General features: G+C 40.1%; 1 protein-coding gene and 1 long non-coding RNA gene across 3 annotated transcripts in view; one reads left to right on the top strand and one right to left on the bottom strand.

Moving 5' to 3' along the window:
* LOC148132062 (uncharacterized) overlaps positions 1–22,178 on the top strand; it is a 40,522-nt gene that overhangs the window by 5,850 nt on the left and 12,494 nt on the right. The window contains exon 2 of the long non-coding RNA XR_015747557.1: positions 18,581–18,655. This is a non-coding gene — a long non-coding RNA (uncharacterized LOC148132062). The remainder of the gene's footprint in view (positions 1–18,580; positions 18,656–22,178) is intronic.
* The window catches only part of CAMKV (CaM kinase like vesicle associated), a 62,029-nt gene continuing 40,275 nt past the window's right edge, over positions 425–22,178 (bottom strand). Inside the window, exons 2-11 of one of the 2 annotated variants that reach the window (XM_087955016.1) lie at positions 19,018–19,126; positions 16,594–16,725; positions 15,075–15,149; positions 14,376–14,518; positions 13,271–13,387; positions 12,127–12,202; positions 11,713–11,849; positions 11,241–11,319; positions 10,852–10,939; positions 425–6,887 (exon numbers count right to left, since the gene is read on the bottom strand). In XM_087955016.1, the coding sequence (XP_087811142.1) occupies positions 6,531–6,887; positions 10,852–10,939; positions 11,241–11,319; positions 11,713–11,849; positions 12,127–12,202; positions 13,271–13,387; positions 14,376–14,518; positions 15,075–15,149; positions 16,594–16,725; positions 19,018–19,112 (1,299 nt within the window). In that variant the 5' untranslated portion in view covers positions 19,113–19,126 and the 3' untranslated portion in view covers positions 425–6,530. Of the gene's footprint in view, positions 6,888–10,851; positions 10,940–11,240; positions 11,320–11,712; positions 11,850–12,126; positions 12,203–13,270; positions 13,388–14,375; positions 14,519–15,074; positions 15,150–16,593; positions 16,726–19,017; positions 19,211–22,178 lie in introns of those variants that run through there. The other variant, XM_087955015.1, reaches the window with a different exon arrangement.

The following is a 22,178-nucleotide window of genomic DNA, read 5'->3' as shown; positions in this document are numbered from 1 at the left end:
GGGAGTGTTGTTCTCTCCTATCATATCAGGGTATTGCTATCGATACCCTTTCAATCTGGACATGCCAAAAGGTGACATGTATCCAGTAGCTGACTCAGAGATGAGTTGGCAAGAAGTTGAAGATTCTGTCATGAGGAAATGACCTTTACAGTTAGTGGGGCAAGTTCATGCCATAGCATACAGAGCATGTGGATCTACCCTTATTTTTTGTTGTTGTTGATCTTTCCTTTTCAGTGCAGTTTCTGTATCGCTGAAAATCTGGGAGTTGGGAAACAGTAGTCTGGAACTGTAAATTAGGGGGAAATTCAGAAGAAATTACATTATGGCAAGAGCATTTTGAGCAAAATTCTGTTTGGAGATGTTCCTACTAGTGGAAACACATGGGATAATAATTATGCAAACAGAAACAGACAGTGCAAAGGCAGAAGTTCTCTCAAGTTTATTCTTTTTAGGGACTTTATTTTTTCAGTGGTACAGTGCAGCAATTACACAGGAATTTCTGGGTGGCTGTAGTTGAAATAAAACAGTTTCATAGACTGAACTCAAACATACAAACATGCAGCTACTTGTGAGAGAAGGAAAAAGGAAAAATACTGAAGGCAGGAACTGAGGCTGGCAAGTGGCTGAGGCGGCCTTACCTTGGGCAGCTCAACTCCATAGACTGCTCAATAAACCCAAACTCCCTTCCGTGTGCCTTGTGTGGAATGAGGGTGCATCTACTTCATGTATGGAATGCCACGTTTTCCTGACACAGGAAAACTTTTAACAGATCTGTAATAAGCAAACTTTATAGAAACAGCTTCAGATGAAAGGTAAGCATACAACTGTATGTTATTCTTAAACATAGATTTATATTAAGAAATGACAGCTGGACTCGCACTTATCTTTGCATATAGCTAGTGAGCCTCCTAACAGTTGATTAATGATAAGCAGCAATTGTATACCTAACAAGTTCTAGTCCCATCTTGGGCTCAGAGCCAGCTGGATGATCTTGGGCCAGTCCCTCTCTCTCAGAAGAAGACAAGGGGCAAACTCCTTCCCCAAAAAAGGCTGCCAAGAAAACAGTAGAGAGCTGTCATCAGAAATCAGAGCTGACTTGAAAAAAACATGTTTTTCTTCCATTGTTGCTGTGCCATCACTGATCAAAAGAGCTGATCATGTGTGGGCAGCAGTGGCCCAACCCTACACCCACTGCTAACCTGGTATCTTCAACAGCACTCCCTTATTACCTGCAATCAGGCTTTGTACACCACTGCTATGCAATATATAAAGGTTGTACAATTTAGAGAATTGGTACCATAGTTACCCATACTTCTGAAAGTATTATGTCACAAGTCTTATATTTCTTGTTTTGAAATGATCCCACAGTATTCATCCATTCCAATCTGAATTGCCCAGGACCTAATCTAAACTACAAAACAGCCTAATGCTAAAGTCAGCCGAGTGTAAGATAATAATTCCCACTTAAAATGAAGTTCAATCCAATCTAATATCTCATTAATTGCAGAGCAGTCCACTAGGTATTATTCAAAAGAAAGCTCAATTAAATAATACTAAGTGGAGGTGATAGAACTAAAAATCCTTTACAGTCTTCCCTGAAATTAATGAGAATTATTGATCAATCAGTTAATATCTAAATGAGGATTGGGTATATGAATTTCTGTATGTACAGCAAACTAGATATTGCTCAATCCATACTCTTAATTTACAGCAATCTTGTTTATACTATAATGCATTTTTAAAATAATGAATAGAAAGCAGGTTTATATTTTTCTAAATAAAGATAAATATTTACTCAATACAAAATTATATACATAAAAACCACTCAAGATATGGGAAAGAAGCTGTGTGAAAAAATAGTGAAACTGCTTTAGCCTTGAATAAGGATTTTATAGTTCAGTAGCTGAAATACATTTCTGAGTACTATATACCATTTTCATTTTCAAAATGGTCACACACCAGACAAAATATGACCATGTCTACCATAGGTTCCATTGTCAATATTGGCAGTAGTTATTACAACAGGGCCAATGTTGAGACTCATCCTAAGTTAAACACCTCTGTTTCACATTCAAAGGTAGAACTAGTGTACAATAGAACACCACAGCAGATCTAAGAATCTGTCTTACATCGAACAGTCTTACAACAAACAATGAAGACCATAACCTGTTTTTTCCTTAGATATTTTTCTAAGAGGTGATAACAACAAAGTTGTAAGGCTGTCTTTTAATGCTGCATCTGTAATACACATACACACACACACGCAGAATGGGAGACATGGATATGTATGCCAAAAAATGAAGATGTATACACCTATAACAAATCATAAAACTGTTTTATTTATCAAGTGTGTGTAATGTGAAGCCATAATAGAAGTGTCTATACACAAATCATACATAAATGAAACAATTTCTAGGCATTTCTTTTTCCAAAGCTATTATTTAGTCAGAAAAGCCATTTTGGCTGCTCACTTCAGCAGTCACATGGCACTCACTGTTTCTTTTGGATAAAAGAAACACCTATGGGGGCTCAGAAACTAACTTGAAGCAGGAACGAATTTTTATAGTCCTTGTCTATTGGTGGGTTATGCCATTATGAAAGCTTAGAAGACAAACTGGTGAGACTTCTTTGGACTGTTCCTTCTACTGTATATCAGTCCATAGGCCGCAGGTTCTTGGTTGTTACATAACTATGTCAGCCATTGGCTGCAGCATTACAAAGAATATTATTCTGGAGTTAAGCTTTTCATATACTATAAGTGCTTATATTTCTGGGAAACGTTAACTTTTGGCATTACAAGCTCCCCAAAGCTTGTATCTCTGTACCCCAAATAATTATCAGAGGTACAGTCTCAGTTGGAAATCAAGATAGTTCTAAATTGAGATACGATGTTAGGAACTTGTTTTTGTTCGCAAATGAACCTACCAAATTCCAAGTAGTCATTGCTAATGCTTTAATATGGTTTCAGGAATTGTGTGCTATGTATGATAACAACTGTGAGATGGTTGATGTTATAGAATTGCATTTTTTTACATAAGGATTGAGTTTGCACATGGTACTAAGCTGTGTTTTTGTGAATAAATCCCAGTTGGTTAACTCTGATTTGTCAAGCCATGAATCATATTTTACAAAGCACAGTAATGAAGGTCTACACAACATGCTAACCCAAAAAAACTATATGTTGGCATAACTTGATGCTTAAATTGAGTAAATAATTGCTATGTAACTGAATCAGATTTTGTCTAAATTTTACAGTAGGAGAAACCTTGAGACTTCATTGAATTCTACAACAGGAACTATAGCCTAGTCTGCTCTACATGGGGTCTATGACAACTCATCATGGCCAACTCACCACAGCCAACTTGCTATGGGGCAATTTGGCATGGCCAACCAACTCGCCATGGGACAAAAGTTACACTAATATAGAATAGTAGAATAGAATAATTAAAGAAAGAATGCCAAAGGAGAGACAAAATGAAATGTAAATCACGAAAATTAAAATATTTTTAACTATTTTAAATAATTATTTTGAATTGTTGAATTGTCCAATAGTGAATTGTCCTGTGGCAAACTAGTGGCAAATAGTGAATTGTCCTGTGGACATAGCAAATCATGCTGTGGTGAGTTGGCTATGGCAAATTGGCTATAGTGAGTTGACCATGGTGGGTTGGCTGTGGTGAGTTGTCCCATTCTGTCTGTAGATGGAGAACACTGGCCTTTCTCACAGTCAAAACTTGGCTGTCTAGCCTTGTGGGGGTAGATGTAGAAGTTCAAACAACCATGGGGCTGGCTGGTCCCATGAGAACTTTCCGCTCCCCCCAGCCCCCCCGTGTCAACAGCTGCTAATCACTATCTTGGAATTCTTCACCTTCTGATAATTTGGTTTTATAATTTAAAAACTTTTAATCCCAACTTATTCTGATTTTAATGTTTAATTTTATTGATTATATTGTACACAACCCTGGTTAAGAATTATGAAAAATAAACAAATAAATATGATATCCAAAAAAAACCCCATGTGGGGTCCATCTCAGAGGTACATGTGCATAAAAACCTTAAGCCAGTTTTCTGGGACTCACCTCAACAAACATCTGGAATTAGCAGGAGCAATGGCGGTATAGGATGCTGGTTCTATACTCAGGGCTGAATCAGGCGTTCCATGTATTGCCAAACAGGCCCAGAAGCTACCCATGTATCAAAAATTAGGAAAAGACTTTTAAGGGGGAAATCATATCATACACTTGGAATTTCTTATAATGTTAAAAGTTGTCTTACAAATGTTAGATCCTCCTGCCAGGAAGGAACAACAAACCCACGACATGAGATTCTGTGATACTGGGATGCCATACATGTGACATGCTAAATATCATCAAAACTCTAGTTTCTTGTTTGTCTATGAATTGGGTTTAGGATGGTCTGAAAAATAGCAGAGATGACATGTTTTGAAGATGGCAGTTTTGCTTGCTAGAATATCAGAGTATCCCTGTTGAGAAAAACAGCATGCTTTTCCCATTAAAATCCGAAAATTTATCAGACTTTTCAAATGTATACGTTTTGTATACTTCTTGTTGTGTTTGTCAGTATGACTTAATGATCCACATAGGGCAAAGCTGTTAGACTCCTGGACAGATGCCGTGTCCATGCCATACTCATTTGTTTACAGCTGAAAAAATATTAGTTTATGGACAGGAATTCTGTATAAATTATTAATATTTTATATGTTCACAATATTTTTGAATATTGTGTTAAATGGGAAATAATAATAATTTTAAAAAATGCAACTGCAATGTTTATTCTGCCTCGGGAATATTATTTTTTGGAATATGATGGGTTTTTTTCAGAATGAAGAAAAAAAGGAAAAAGGGCATATTCATTTGCTATTACCTATTGGCAAATTACTTCTTTGTCTGGTACAGTTTAGGAGTTTTTCTCTGTGAATAGCACGTTTGAGTGTAGCCTTTTGTACCAACACTGCATATATCTCCTGATCCCGCCCACTTTTTAATATGTTCTGCCCCACAAAGTTGTCTGCTCCTGTATATATCATCTATTTGGTTTTTGAAAACTGTATTTCCACCAAATAAAACATTTAAGTTGTGTCACTGAAGGTATTCGAGTCCATCTGGTCATCCCTACTCTACCCCTTACAGCAGAGGTTTCCAAACTTGGCAACTTTAAGACTTGTGGACTTCAATTCCCAGACTTCTCCAGCCAGAATTGGGAGTTGAAGTCCACAAGTCTTAAAGTTGCCAAGTTTGGGGACCCCTGGATTACAGGGTCGTAAAAAGGGAGTTTACTGAAAGAATTTAAGTAGGTGCAAAAAAAAATGTGATTACAGAAATTATTCATTCATACAATAAATGTAGAGAGCAATATTAGCAATGTATTCTCAGTTGCATTTGGTCTCTCTACCTAACGCTGACAACCTGTTTGCAAGTGATTATGATTCTTTCATAATATATTCAGGTGGAATCCTTATGAAATTTATTAGTACAATTTGGTCAAGTTGTGACCCATCTGTCTTTGCTGCGATGCTAATTGGTGTTAGTTCATGTTACATGTATCTTAAAGTTGCTCTTATTTCAACAACTATTGCTAATAATCTGGACTTCTGTATTCCAGATTTACATAATCTATAATCATGCAACATAACTGCTTACCCTTATTCCTTGGGTAATAAATTTAAAGTCATATCATAGCTGCCTTTCATCTTCATTACCTCAGCCTACTCATAAGTGATATTTAAAAAATTCATCTATTCAGAGGAAAGACTCAGATAATCAATCTATGAAAGATCTCTCTCCTCCCCCTCTCTCAGAGAGAGAGAGAGAGAGAGAGAGAGAGAGAGAGAGAGAGAGAGAGAGAGAGAGAACAAAAATACAGTTCTAAATAGCAGCTAAACATACAAATTCTACATACATTTTCTACTGAGTAACTATGGTGTTGTATGGACTTATGTAATACCCAATTAAAGTTAGCAGTTTTGCAAGGACTTTTGATTTACTATGTCCCTATGATACAACAGATGGGTCAGCTGAAGAATGTGATTTCTACATTTCATCTGCTTGCCTCAGCTGCTTCTCTTGATGCTCAAAGAGCCAAGAAATTGAATAGTGAGTGAGTGACTGAATGTCTGAGAAGATGGCAGTCTTGAAAGTGGTCTCAGGAATGCATAACATAAATAAAAGTACCTTTAGGACAGTCATACTTACAAAACAAATAAAATCCACAAAGAAAAAGAAAGCAAGAGAAGAAAAGGACAAGGGGTGGAGAGAAACAAGAGAATTTCATGCAGTGGTTTGGGCCTCCACAGCATCTCTTTATTGGAGCCCATCAGGGTCACTCTGGATTGTGTCATATAGAAAATAGAAACTCTGCTGGAGTAACACAGAGTGAGACAAACTGACAGCCACACACAGAGGGAATGATTGGGAAGCCAGGACACTTGGAGGGACCATGCCGGTGATTATTTACAAGAGAGATACAACACAGAGAGGTACAATCCTGCCCTTGCTTGGCTCCTCTCTGACTCAGCCAGTCTCCTCATTCCAGGACTCGGGGGTGGCACTGGGGGCAGTGGTTCCTTCCCCGTTGCATGTCGCTGGACCTGCTGATGTCATTGTTGATGTTTCTGCTTTAGTTGCTGGAGCTGTGGATGTTTTTCCCTCTGGGTTTCCTTCTGCAGGGGCTGATACCACTGTGGCCACCCGGGCAGCTTCAGTTGTTGGAGCTGTGTTATCTGCTTCAGGTTTAGCCTGCAGGGTGTTGTTGGGCTGTGTTGTAGCAGCACCATCTGTTGTGGCAGCAGTGGGAAGGGTTGGCTTAGCTGCATCTGTGTGATCTGGCGCTCGGAGTCTCTTCATCATTGTGGTCACTCGAACAGCTTTCTGTGGGTTGCCAGGAGAAAGATGGTTTTGAGATCTAATGTCTCTTTAATGTTTCATAACCCCAATTCAGAATACACAATCCCACAGACCTCTCGACTTAAAAAAAAAAAAAGTAACCTTGATGTATTCACATTGGAAATTCCACATTTTATTTTTAAATGTGCTGTCAGAGCCCTTGACTGCAGATAAACACTTGAGAAAAGAATGGGTTTATAATAGATCCTCAAGGGTAAACGCATCAGAAAGCAAATAATAAGGTACGACTAATGTATTGTGAGTTGTGCTTTATCTGATGATGAGTAATCCAAGTAGCAATCTTTAGAAATTGCAAGTTATGGCTGTCATTCAATTGAAGTTTTTAGATACTGTTTTTTTAATCATGCCATTTTTAAACCGATAAAGGAAAAATACAGGAAAATTTATATTAATAGAGGGATTAAAGACATTGATTTATTGAGGTTAATAAAAATCAGACAAGGCATAGTGAGAAATAAATGTATATGGAACATGCAATTACTATAAAATACTTAAATGCATATTTATAATATAAGTAGTATCTTATCAGTACTAGGTTAATAGAAATGCTTGATCTACCAATATATTCTTCATACCATTCAGTTGAAACAATTTCTTTTAGAAAGTTTTGTACAATGTCTATGACATCAGCAATTTCCAGGGAATATTATCTTCAAAAATTATTGCAGTGGTTAATGAATTGATACAAAGTATTAATGACTTGTTTTAAAAAGTAAAGGAGAGTAGACTTCAGAATTACATGATTCCTGAAAACCTTGGATGTATCCATCAACAGCTTGTAATTTTTATTTTTAATGTTATTGTGATAACAGAGGAAAACAATTAAAATGTGGATAATAATCATGGGAGAAAGCTAAACTAAATGATTCCTGTATTTTACCAAGGAAACACATGGGTGGACATGATAAAGGGCTTGTTGATGTAATGTGGATTGATGGGCCCCTCAGATGGGATGTTGTTCAACATACTATTGAAGAGCTGAGGATCTTCCAGAATACAACTGGTATTTTATGACTCTTTTTAAAGTCTTCAGATTGTATGAATGGCTGAGGTTGCCATTCAAAAGAAAGAAAGAAAGAAAGAAAGAAAGAAAGAAAAGAAAGAAAGAAAGAAAGAAAGAAAGAAAGAAAGAAAGAAAGAAAGAAAGAAAGAAAGAAAAAGAAAGAAAACCTGAAGCTGGAAAGAATTACATGTGAAAACATGAAACATAAGCATAAATATGGGAAAGCTCAATACAATGAAAGATGAATCAACTACAATTGACATCTTTGGCAATGACAAATTGAAAGGAGTGAGATTTACAGTTTTACTCAGAAAATCATACAAAACATAGAAACAAAGAAGAAGCAATGTTGCTTTCATGATCAGGAAGAAATCAGTCTACACACCAATAGTAAAGAAAGAAGATTTAACAGAGTGTGGAAATCATCATACATTTTCCTTATTTTCACTTGCTAGTAAAATAATTCTTAGGATTATCTAACACCAGTTACATGAAAAGAGAGATGCCAGGTATTTGAGATAGTTTTAGAAAAAAATAAAGATCAAATATTAGTGCTGATGCCCACTCAACAATTGAAAAATTAAAAGCATATTTCTCAAAAATGAGTATGTGCCTCATTGTTTATAAAAGCCATTGATGGTGTAAAGCTAGAACATCTATTATCGCAATATCACAGGAAGCTATAGTCCTGATAAAACATAGCAAATTGCATGGTAATTGCTCTGGATTGGTAAAGAAAAAGTTAAGTATGGTTTTTAAAATTGGAGGAAGAAACATCAATAATCTTGCATTATGTTGAAGACTAGTTTGACATGCAAATGATTTGCAAGCTTTAAATATGAAAGTCAAGGAGCACAGTGAAAAAATGAGACCAAGAATAAACATAAAAATACTAGATTAATGACTGCAGATACAGGAACCATCCTTGGAATAACAATGAAGAAATTGAAATAGTGGATAGCTTCTGCTTTTTAGGGTTAAATAAAGAAATCAGCAGTCAAGAAATACATCACAGATTAGCATGTGGTAAAGTAACAAAAAAGAAATATTCCGATGCCACAGAGTGCCTATATGGGCAATGTTTTTCCTGTAATAATAGTGTGAAAGTTGCACTTTTAAAAAGAGTGTTAGAAACAATATTGATGCTTTTGAACTTTGATGTTGGAGAAGACTCCTAAGAATATCATAGGTGGCCAAGAAAACAAACAAATGAGTCATGGAAAAAAAATCAATTCAGTGTTCTTATTTGAGGCACAAATGATCTGGCTCAAATAATCATATTTTGGGTATATTATAAAAGATATAGATATAATGACTATATCTGTAGTTGCTAAGAATTGACATCAACTTGATAATCTATATTCCATCAAAAATGTTTATCATTTCCTATTATAACTTAAAGGTTGCATGTTTGTATTGCACTTTGTGATATAGAAGTTAAGCTGTGAAATGCAGTTTATTTTGTTTTATTTATCTAATATATGTAGCTGTCCATCTCACAAGTAAGTGATTCTGGGTACAACTGCATGCGTACAACAAAACTAAAACAATAAATATTATTATTGAAAATACTAAAAACATTAAAAAGATATAAAAACAGGTAAATGAGATTTATTTATCTAATTTATCAATTAGTTCATTGGTCAATTAATTAATTAGTTAATAATTAACTCATAATTATTGAGCAGGGTTTGCCAAATTCCAGCGTTCTTGAACCTAGTAGTCTTTAGAAGATTGGTACCATAACACAAGGATTTTCTAGACTCTATTCTCTAACCTCTTTTTGCAGAAGGCTGTGGAAAATGTTGTAGAGCCACACTTGCAGAATATCCTTGATGGAGCAGAATGTACAGATCCTTTGCAGCAGGGTTCAAACCTGGTATTTCTTAATAATCTCTGGTCAGATCCTAAGGAAGTTTGACCCTGCTTAGCTTTTCCAGATCAGCCAAAGTCAACTAGGCGTTTCCAGATAATCAAACTATAGCTTTCCATTGCACATTATCACACTACAGGTGGTCCTCAACTTACAATCACAACTGAGCCCAAAATTTATGCTGCCAAGTGAAACATTTGTTAAATGAGCTTTGCTCCATTTTATGACCTGTTCGCTGCTGCTGTGGCCTGTTCACTGCCACCCATTCACCACCACCTATTTGCCGCCGCCTGTTCGCCACCACCCATTCTCCGGCACTGCGGTCTGTTCACTGCCACCCATTCACCGCCACCAGTTTGCTGTGGCCCACTTGTTGCAGCCCATTAACCATGGCCCATTGCTGCGCAGCCGTCACTGTGGTCTGTTCACTGCCACCCATTCACCGCCACCAGTTCGCTGCGGCCCATTCGCTGCAGCCCATTAACCGTGGCCTGTTTGCTACGATGGCCTGTTCTAGAACAGCTGATCAGCACCATACCAACCCCCCCTCCCCCCACTGCAATATTCAGTGTATATGACACACAGATATTTCCATCCACTATTTTTTTTGGGGGGTGGGGGAAGTGTGTCTTATACTCTGAAAAATATGGGTAAATACAGCAACATATTTATTACATATTTATTTGTTGGAATTGTCAATAAAATAAATATATGTTTAATTTTAATGACCATTTACACTTTTATTCCCGTGAGTAGTTGTTGTAGGGGCCCCACTACACTGCTTTGCCCATAATGCTGTTTAGACGGCCCAGGAGGATGACCAGTATTGTTCAGCTATTATAAGTATTGTGAGAAATAGACAAAGTTATTTTGATTTCTTATTTATCTGAGGTGAAGTCTAATTCTTTCATCTAGATTTAGCCCTCTGAAAAAAAACCAACCCATGAATTTTCATAGAGACTGAAAGAAAAGGTTCCGGATGCATTTCCTCACATTCAGAGTGAAGCTGTCATAAGCTTTGCGAGAGAGGGCCTTTGCTAGCAATACATTACCTTCCATTTTGCCCTGGCAAAGTTCTTTTCAATCTGAGCACATACTCCATCTTTTATATTCTTGTCAGAAGCTGCATTGCCAGAAATCCTAGGGACAAAAGAAAAAAAAAATCCAGCCAGTTATGTCACTTCATCATAGCCCCTCCCTTAGTCTAAATGTCTTGCTTTGCTTATTGGCCTAGATTGTAGGTCCTAAATAGGAAGGCTAGAGGCAGCAATTAGCTCTCAATACAAAACAATTCACATTGTAAATGTTATGAAATCTGAACATCTTGAACTGTTATTTTTGAACATGGAGAAGTTATATTGTCCCTGTTCATGTTTCTTGGCATTGTATAGTGGTCTTTAGAATTCTTTTTTTCCTTATGGAGTAACTATAGGGCTCTCACCATTCATGAGAGATAGCTTCTTCTGCTGTAATTCTCTGGTCTTGATCCACCTCCATCAGACGGGCTACTAGGTCCTTAGCTAAAGAAAAAAAGAAGAAGGAAGATTACTTTTAAATGGCATCAGTGGGAGTGAAGGTCACAACAAATGCCACAATGGCTTTGCAACACAGAAATTCTGAAAGGACTACCAGTACATAAAAAAATTATGTGTATCTTTCAGGCCAAAACAGATACGACACAAAAGTAATTTAGTATGACTGACTCTTTTTGTATATAAAAACAGCCTTGGGAGCTCACAATATTTCTGTTAAAAATTGCCAGAAAGGTAGGAGTATTGGAAATTATAATCCAGAGGATGCAATGATTGGGAAAGGCTGAGTTAAGAATCTCAGTGAACTTGTATTTGCCCTTAAAATTTTGGGTTACAGTGTGCAATTTCTTTTTCTTGCCCCCACCACTCTCACAGCCTTACCTGCCTGTGAGATATCATCCCAATAAGGAGGATCAAATTCATAGTCTCCAGCCAAGATCTTGCGAAACAGGTTCTTGTCGTGGTTCTCATAATCATCCTCATCCATTTCCTCATAGAAGGGTGGGTTTCCCGACAAGCTACAGCGTAGAAATAGGAGTTCAGATTCGGAATATTTATCTTCAAATTCCCAGCCAGCCTGGTCAATGTACTGTAGCAGCTCACTGGTAATTCTAAAAACTGGAATCCCAGCACATTTGGGGAAGGTTCAGCTGCTGTAGCATACATTTATTTAGCTCTTTTCGTAAGAACTTTCTACTGCTTTTTCTGCAGCCATATTTTTCTCCTGATGTCCATTCTATGTTTGGACCTTCCTCCTTTCCCTCCCTGTCATCAGGATGATCTCTCTTTACTTACAGAATATACATGATCACACCAATAGCCCAGCAGTCCACAGGCCGCCCATATCGTTGGCGCCCCACCACTTCAGGTGCTGAAAGGACAATTGTAGAAGATGAGGACTATCCAGAGGACAGGCATAATGTTTCTCTGAAGACATTACAATTACAATTTCAGTAGACAACATTTCAGGAAATATATCTTAATCCTCCTCCTCCTTTTAACAACCCCATAGCCCCTTGTGGGGCGGAGTGTGGGCAACTGAATGGAGCGGAATGCTTACTGGCGGGATGGCCTTCCTGTCACCAATGTGGAGGGTTTTTTTTTCAGCAGATATAATCTCAGTGTGCCCAGAGAGAGAAATATCTGCCTCTACCAAGGATCGAACTCACAGCCTCCTGACTGTGAGGCGAGAGCTCCACCTCTAGGCCACCGCACCATTTTCAGAAAATATATTTTGGCAGAGCTAAATACAGAATGTTATGGCATTGCTCTTAATTCTATTTCAAACTGTTTTGAGAGAATTTATAGAATAAGCCTAATGAAGAAGGCACACTGAAATCTTTCTTAGTGGTATTTTAAGTTTCCATATATAAACATTTTGTGGGTCGAAAATGGAATTGGAATATAGAGGTAAAATTGTGTCCTTAAGCAGTTAATTATTTCAGAAACATTTAAAATCTATGTTAGGAGTCATTTGCGCTCAAATCTGCTCTCCCTTTTTTACAGCATCTGCATAAATTTCTGGTGCAGAATGGTTTGGAATATAGGGAAGTTGATCCCTATGTTGAAAAATGTCATTTGCATTGAATCAACATATTTAGAGAAATATTTTTGTGTCATAGGCTGCATTCCCACTGAAAGAATCTGTTGGGACTACAGTGCTTGTCACTGGCATGCAACAGTATCAAACATTACTGTTTTCCCTCTCCGCACAAAATATCTATGGTAAAAATGGTGAGCTCATGGTCAAGCAGCAAGGCAGAAGGTAGTACATATATGTAAATTACTATGGACCAATAACAGGGAAGGAGTTTTATGTTTATGAGTTTTTATAGGCATCTGTTTGGAAATAAGTCTATGACTAGGTACAGGAGGGTTATTTTCTGTTCCTATAATTTATTCATTGTAATGTTGCCCTGATTTGTATGCTGTTTCTTACCGAGATATTCAGGAGTTCCACAAGGTTCTTTGATGAGCCCATTCTCCAACTTGGCTAGGTGAAAGTCACTGATCACAATCTTAGAATTCTTCAGGCGGTTGTAATATACTAAATTTTCTAGCTGCAGAAACAGTTGAAAGAGAATAGAATACTTTATTGGCCAAGTGTGATTGGACGCACAAGGAATTTGTCTTGGTGTAAATACTCTCAGTATACATAAAAGAAAAGAAACATTTGTTAAAGATTCAAGAATCATAACGTGCAACACTTAATGATAGTCATAGGGTACAATCAGCAATCAAATCATACTAGGAAAACAGTCAATATAAATCGTAAGGATATAAGCGACAAAGTTACAGTCCTACAATCACAAGTGGGAGAGGATGGGTGATAAGGAGTGATGAGAAGATTAACAGTAATAGTAGTGCAGACTTTGTAATAGTTGAACAGTGTTGAGGGAATTATTTGTTTAGTAGAGTGATGGCTTTTGGGGAAAAAACTGTCCTTGTGTCTAGTTGTTCTGTTGTGCAGTGCTCTATAGTGTTGTTTTGAGGGAAGGGGTTGAAACAGTTTATGTCCAGGATGTGAGGGGTCTGTAAATATTTTCACAGCCCTCTTTTTGGCTCGTGCAGTGTACAATTGAAGGCAGGTGGGTAGTAATTGTTTTTTTCTGCAGTCGTAATTATCCTCTGAAGTCTGTGTCTGTCCTATTGGGTTGCAGAACCAAACCAGACAGTTATAGAGGTGCAGATGACAGACTCAATGATTCCTCTGTGGAACAAATATATGGATGAAAGAATGAAGGCAAGAGGATAAAACTGCTGAATGGGAGCATTATTTCCTTCTAGATGTAAGTGTTAGCTTACGTGCATGCTTATACATCCACACAATCACATCATGCTTCTGGGAAAAGTAAAAGGAATGATATTTGAAATGGATGTTTCTATCCATTCCTTCAACTGTGTATATATGGCATCATACATAGGATACCCTTCTGAAATCTGGGGGGCAGGGGGAAGGAAAGGAGCAAAAGAAGGCACTGCAATTGCTTAAATCAATTTATAAATGGAAGGAAGAGTACATGAGCCAAGAATGATGATCCGACTTGCCTTGAGATTCCTGTGTACGATCTTCAGTGAATGCAGGTATGCTACAGCCTCCAAGACCTGCCTGATGACATTACTAGTGTCACGCTCAGAGTAGTACCCTTGGTCCAAGATCCAATCAAATACCTCTCGACCAGTGGCCCTATAAATAAGGAAACAGACAAAAGCAATTGGAAAACCAAGATACTAGTTAATGCGAACTAGTATTACAAACTACAATGGATGTAGCAGAACAAAAATGGCGTTCTCATTTCACATCACTGCAAATTAGCTTTACAATAGAGAATGGAACAAAATAGCTTCCTTTGTTTGAATCCATCTGATTTGGTACATGTTAATTGTCATCACAATAGACTCTTTCCCAGCATTATTAAAAAATGCCAGGGATTGAATCAGAGGGTTTTTTTTTTCCCCTAGAAAAAAACAAATACAGTACTACTGAGTAATGGTTTTTTTCTGCAGTAAAAAGAAATGATAATATAATGAGAAGGAAGGTTCCCCCTCCTGTTCTAGATGGCGTCATGAACATTTAAGGAGTTTCTGATAAATGTCTGAGAAAGCACGTTGTATTTTGGGATGGGGGGGAGGAGAGGGCAGGGTTTAGCATCATCATCATCATCATCCTATGGCCCTGGCAGCCTGAGAAGAGAACCCAATGGGTCATTTTAGGAGTTTAGATTCACACACCACCTACTTACAGCTCCAAGAAGAGGAAATACTCTTTCCGGGTAACATATACATCCACCAGTTGTAGAATGTTGGGGTGCTTTACCCTGTAGGAAAAGAGAAAAACTACTTTGAGGGTCTGCTATCAGGCACAAAAATAAAACCAGAGTCAGATATCTGCTCAGTCTTCTCAAGAAATTTGTCAAGTCACCTCGTATTCATTTACTGCATTTTAATTAGGATGTTCTACTTTGCCTAAATCTGTTCTGTTCCGCCATAGCTGAAGCCATACAACTTGTTCCATCATTAATGGATACAACGACTACTGCAGAATTCTGTTGCTTTCATCATATGCAAAATGAAAGGGAATTGCGTTGTGATATTGCAATGTTACTTTCATCAAGCTGGCATTTCCCCCTCCCTCTGATCCTTGCAGAAACTGCTTCCCCTTTCTGAAAAGTATTTTTTTATATTTAATCCTTTCTGGAGCATGTTGGTTCCTTGAATTCTGCTTTATAGGATTAGCTTTCAAGTATTATTTTGTCTTATCTTTGCATTTGTTTTGGGGAAATCTTCAGTTCATCAACATCTATTCTGAAATGTTACATATTGTGAACTAGTATTTCTCTTATACAGCTACAGTGAATGTGTTTCTTCATGGTGATGTTTAAAATGGGGATAAATAGCAATGCCAATGGTTCTGACCAGTGGTGAACATGCCTTATGCACACCAAATCAGGATGCCACCATCTGGCGGGGTGGGGCGGGGAAACAGGAGAGAGGCTATGGAGGCAGAATAGGAATTGACAGTATAGGACAGTATAGATCTTTCTTGATACAGTTTTGGCTGGCACTTTAATGGAATCCTGAAGAAAGATGCAGTCGCTATTCCTGAATAACTACCCGTGTTTCCTCAAAAATAACACCCTGTCTTATATATATATATATATATTTGCCACCAAAAAAGGTACCAGGTCTTATTTTCCAGGGATGGCATCCCCTGACTCACCTCACTTGTGTGCATTGCCCCCCCTGGCCTCCTTTTCATTGTCAGAGGCCTTCAGGAACTTCTTCTATGGCCGGCAAGGCTTTCCTGAAGGTCGATGCAGATGATAACAGAGCTCCAGATTGATCCGGAGCTTCGTTATGGGCTGCAGAGGCCTTCAGGAAAGTCTTGGCAGCCTTGCCGTCTGCAGAAGAAATGGGCTGGCAAGGCACAGGTGATGGAGTGTGTGAGACCTGGCTGCAAGTGTTCAAAGGTAAGTAGTAGGGTAGCTCAACCCTCCCTGGAGTGGGCGGTGTCTTAATTAGGGCTGATTTTGAGGGTAGGGCTTATATTGGGCGCACGTGTAAAAAAATCAAGATAGGACTTACTTTTGGGATAGATCATATTTTCAGAGAAACAGTATTAGAGTTAACTGCAGCTGCATTCCATTTAGGAAAAGAATTAAATTGAACATTTGCAGCTTCAAGGGCTAAGCAAGCACAGCAATAAAGCAGCCGAGGAAGCACAGATTCTGGTATTTATTGGAATCAACCTTCTCCACTCACATCTTCAGGATGATGATCTCATTCTTGGCTGCCTTCCGCACTTTGCGCCCATCTCTCTTCAGAAACTTCTTGCAAGTATAAAGCTTGCCTGTCGATTTCTCTTTGGCACGGAATATCTCACAAAACTCCTCTCTAGGAAAAGAACACCCATCTTTAAATGTAAACAGATTGTATCCATTTGCTGAAGCAACATAATTGTACAGCAGAGATGGTAAATAGCTTCCACTTTATGAATCATCCACTTCCCAAAAGAGACAGAAGATACATTGTGTGCTCCCTGAACAAGCTGTTATTAAGTGCATATTGACTGGGGATTGACCACAAAAGGGATGAACAGCAGAGGGAAAAACATTTGTCCATTATATGTATTCTACACGTACAACACTATAAGTGGTGTTTGTTAAAGTACCTATTATTTGCAAACTTCGGATGACCTTTAAAATTAATCCTGTCTCCCAGGATTCTGTATTTGTATTTACATGTGTTTTCATGTTGTCAATTGTGTCACTTCCTGACAAGATATAAAACAAAAAGGGAGGAAATGGAATTCAGGGGCAGAGGAAGAGTGTCACTGATATGTTCTAACCTAAATAGATTTACTAACTTAAGACAGAGTCAGAAAGCCCTGTCTTCTTTCAGGCTAAACTAAAATCCCCTCACTCAGCTTACAAGAGAGTTAACTAACTCCCTGATCGCTAGCTTTCTTAACAAAGTAAGCTGGTGATCAGGGAGTTAGTTAATTCTCTTGGCTCCTGAGATGAGACTCACCAGAGTCCCCTCCCCGCAAAGCACCTCTATCTCCTGTGTAGCTTTCATACCGCTCTCCACATAGAACCCTTGTGACAAATTGCAGAAAAGAATAGGTAAAATCATCCTTTGAGTTCACTCATGGTGGTGCCTACTCCAGTTGCACTTCTGTGTTGTTTAAAATCTTGCTCCAAGGGGAAATATAATAAAACAAGATAGGTAACACATACAAAAGATGATTTATGGAATTCTTTCCAACCAGCAGTAGCTATAGGAAACACTTGCATTTTCTTCTGTGTAATCAAGTAACCCATAACTCTCTCTCTCTCTCTCCCCCTCCCTCCCCTTCTCCCTCTCCGTGTGTGTGTGTGTGTGTGTGTGTGTGTGTGTGTGTGTGTGTGTGTGTGTGTCTGCCTGCCTTTCCCTTAGAAACCATGTACTATATATAGCTTATGTGAATGGGGCTGGCAGCATAATCTCTGCTCTTGGTCACATGTCCATGAAGATGAGGGAGAAGGGCTTAGAATAGAATAGCCAGAAACATTATGAGCTCCTATCCAACTATCTTGTCCATAAGAATGTATTGGATGGATTAAAAAAAAAAAACTTCCTTCACAGTTGCCAATTGCAGTCCATTTTTAAACTATTTTTTGCTAGTTTCCCCTAACACATCTGGTCCTGTTCCCCTTGGGTTTGGAGAGGTATCCCACTGACAGACAGATGAATAAGCAAAAGTCCCGAACCTCTTACCAATATTACATTGGGTTGGGAAAAAAAAAAAAGACTGTGAATGGGGAAAAAATAAACCCAGGTTCCAGGTCCTTTGCATGGTCGGGAAGATTAAAGCATACCAGTGTATGACAGACTCAGCCAAACACATCTGCATGTGTCTCGCTGTATCTTCTCTTGCATCTGAGGTAGCCTGAGAAAAGCTTAATGTGCTACAATGAAGAAATGGTATTTTCCCTACTGTCCTCCTTCAAAGTGCTGCATGTTGTTTATAAAGGTCATTTTGATGTGCATTGGAGAGGCAGCCCAAAAGTCATTTCAATTCCAGAAATATTGGAACTCAAGTCGGTTCTGCCATTTTTCTGTGGGAATGTCCCTTTCAATCTAGTGCCTGACTTCTTTGCTGCCCTTTATTCCTCTTTTGGCTGTGATGAGGACTGAATCTCTGGTGCCCACAACCCTCTTTTTACCCAATAAGATTTAGGGTGACATGATTTCCTGCTGGCTTCAGCTGGGAGACGAGTACAGCAGGACAATTATGTGACAAAGACCCTGGCATTCTCCATGGTTCGTTGCCCATATATAGGTGAGTCTATAGACAGGAAAGGGATGTTTGAGTTGTTTGCAATGTATGACCACAGCTCTTTTTTTTTTTGCACAGAAGAGAGATTATGACTCTGGGAGATCATTCTGTCAGTCTGTCCATCTATTCTAAATTTTCATTTGGATCCCTGGTAGTTAACCATAAGCATAAAACCTGATAATCATTATGTTATTTTCTCATCCCTGAAATATAATAGTAGTGCTTGCTAGTCTAAACTTTATCCAAAGTCACCAATACTGAATTATCAATCAACCTGCCCACCATTCTTTAAGAACATTGCAGAGAGTAGTAGAACACCATTCTTGGAAATGTATGAAAACTGCATAGAATAGTAGAACACTTACGTTTTGATTACTTGTCCCAGGTCATATCTGTCAGTCACCTCAGATGGCTGGTTATAATCCTTCTTATCTCCCAAGGTAACACATCCAAACGGCATTGCCAAGCCTGATACTGAAAAATAAGTGCATGGAAGGCTCCGAGTCATCATTCATGAGTACAGACAATTTGAAGCACCCCAGGAACTTGATTGGGCATCTAGGGAGATCCACTCAACACTGCATCACTGAGCAAGCTGAATGTGAGCAGGTGCAGTTAAGATAGTCACATATGCTCAGATGTGGCTTGCAGTGACAGGCTGGGAAGCATTTGTGGTGCATGGCTCCGTGAAAAGATTGACCCACTGTCCAAGCTCCAGTGAAAGAGATTCCATGTCGACGAGGATTCAAAACAGAATGCAAAATAAAACTTCCATATTGTCCTGTCTTTATAAAAGTTAGGGAGGCAGTCCCCATTTGGAACGATAATTATAAACCTCGGATCATAAATGGCATTGCTGGAAAAGGTGCATGCTATCAAAATGATCAAAAAGGAGATCCTCAATAAGACAACATTATAGGGATTTTTTTTTTAGTTTAGCTGGCATGCATAACTTGCCCCCTTCCTAGGCCTGAGAGAAAGTAACCAGCCTCAAAATCACACAACAGGTTTTACACCAAAAAACGGGACTAGACCTCATACATTAGTCTTCTGGTTTCTAGCATAATGCTTTAACCCAGGGGTGGGCAAACTTTTTGGCTCGGGGGCCGCACTGACTTTTAAAATTTGACAGACGGCCGGGTCAGCACAAGATTTTTGGGAATCACCCCCCACCCTTTCCCCCCTTCTTCTCCTCCTTCCTCCTCCCCTCGGAGGCCCCTGAGTCAGGAGTTGCTACCGCCGGCGCGGCTCCAGCGGCTCCAGTCCCGTGTTGCCTCGGGAAGGGAAAGGCAAAAGGAAGAGCCGCGGCGGTGCTTTGCAACGGGAGCAGCGGCACTGGAGGCTCAGGCTCAGCGGCTCCTGGTTTTGCTTTTTCCTTCCCAAGGCAACGCGGGACTGGAGCCGCATGGAGCTGCGCCGGCGGTAGCAACTCCTGACAGCCCCAGCCGGACACCTGAGCGGAGCCCGGGCGAAACTGCCTGTTGCTGCTGCCGGAGCACCGCCGGGTCGCCTCCTCCAAGCAGCCCGCCCACCCGCCGGGCTTCCCTCTGCCGCGGGCGCTCGGGGCCAGGCGCAAGCGCCCGCAAGTTAAAGGAAGCCGAAAGTTGCTGGGAAGTTGCTCGGGTGCTGGGAGCAGGCTTTTAAAGTGCCGCACGAGCAAAGTTTAAGCAGCCCGCCCGCTCGCGGGCGGAACCCTTCCCGCTCCTCGGCGGGAAGACGCTCCAGCCTGCAAACTTTGCCTTTGCAAAGTTTAAGCCTGGAAGCCCCGGAAAAAGGGGGATCGGCGGGGACTCACCTTCGGAGAGGTCGCACTCGAAGGTGATTTGAACTCCCAGCCGAGGCCTTTGCAAATTTCTTTTCTTTCCTACCCCTAGATCGCTCCGCACTGTTTTGCAGCTTTGGGGGCCACGCGGCACAGGGCAATACGCCACGCCCAGCGATTTTTTTCAGGGGCGGGCCGGATTGGACAGACCAATGGCAGCGATTTTTTTTCAGGGCGGGCCGCATTGGACAGACCAACGGGCCGGATGTGGCCCGCGGGCCATAGTTTGCCCACCCCTGCTTTAACCACTACACCAAATTAGCTCCCTGATAAACATTATAAGCAATAATTTAGGCACATTTCTGTGTACAAAAGCCACTGATCAGGCAAGTGGTGTACTTCAACAGCTCATAGTAAAAATAATATTTTGAGAACAAAATTAAATTCCAAAGCATAAAAATTTCCATAGACCCTACTTTGCAAGATTGTCCAATAATCCCTGCAAAGGTTTGCATGCAAGGATTTGGGTGACAGAACTGGTCATTATTTTCCCTCCCATTGATAAGCATACAGAGGAGACCTGGGTTAAGGTCTAAACTCTAGTACCGTTGAATTAAGTGTGCCAAATAATCATGGCTACAGGCTCAGGCTTTCAGTGGGCAATAAATGAATTATAGCACAGCCTATATAACAATTCAAAAGCTCCATTCAGTTCATGGGGGTTGAACAGAATTTTAAGATTGCAGCCAACAGTAGGCACTCAAAAATGTACACAGAATATCTCATCATTTACATATAACATGCACACAGCTTTTTTTAAATTTTTGTCCTACTTAAAAGCTGACACAAATAGAACTATTACCAAGTACAGTAGGCATTATTCATTTTGCACAAAATAACACCTTGGGCAGGCAGCGGAGGAGGTCACAATTGTTAAACTCTTTTTGTTATATACCGTGTTTCTCATAAAATAAGGCCGGGTCTTATTTTTTTTGAGCCCGAAAAACGGCTAGGACGTCTTTTCGGGGTGACTTAATTTCTTCCCCACGCACACCTCCACCTAGAGTGCCCCGTGCGCACTCACCTCTCCATGAGGCTGCCACTGGAAGTTCCCCAAAGGTAGAGTCACCAGCCGCTTCATCGGCCGGTAGAAGCGGCCTCGGGCAAGCACCCACGTGCACTCACCTCGCCACGAAGCTGTTTCTATCAGCCGTTGGAAGTTCCCCAAAGGTAGAGTCACCAGCCGCTTCTATCGGCCGGTAGAAGCGGCCTCGGGCAACACCACGTGCACTCACCTCGCCACGAAGCTGTTTCTATCAGCCGTTGGAAGCTCCCAAAGGTAGAGTCACCAGCCGCTTCTATCGGCCGGTAGAGCGGCCTCGGGCAAGCACCACGTGCACTCACCTCGCCACGAAGCTGTTTCTATCAGCCGTGGAAGTTCCCCAAAGGTAGAGTCACCAGCCGCTTCTATCGGCCGGTAGAAGCGGCCTCGGGGCAAGCACCCACGTGCACTCACCTCGCCACGAAGCTGTTTCTATCAGCCGTTGGAAGCTCCCCAAAGGTAGAGTCACCGGCCACTTTGGGATGAGGTGTGGCTGCCCACAGGGCGCTCCTGAGAGGAGTGCCCCACGCACACTCTCCTCGAGGCCGTTTCTATCGGCTGATGGAAGCTCCCAAGAGGCAGAGTCACCAGCCACTTCCATCGGCCGATAGAAACGGCTTTGTGGCGAGGGAGTGCGCATGGAAGAGCGGCTGCAAACTTTT

The sequence above is a fragment of the Notechis scutatus genome, chromosome 2 (genome assembly GCF_049901735.1).
Source record: "Notechis scutatus isolate UNSWTSFEM ecotype Mainland chromosome 2, rNotScu1.2, whole genome shotgun sequence".
NCBI classification, from domain to species: Eukaryota; Metazoa; Chordata; class Lepidosauria; order Squamata; family Elapidae; genus Notechis; species Notechis scutatus.
The sequence above is the reverse complement of the archived record's forward strand: the minus strand, read 5'-3'. Positions and strand labels throughout refer to the sequence as shown.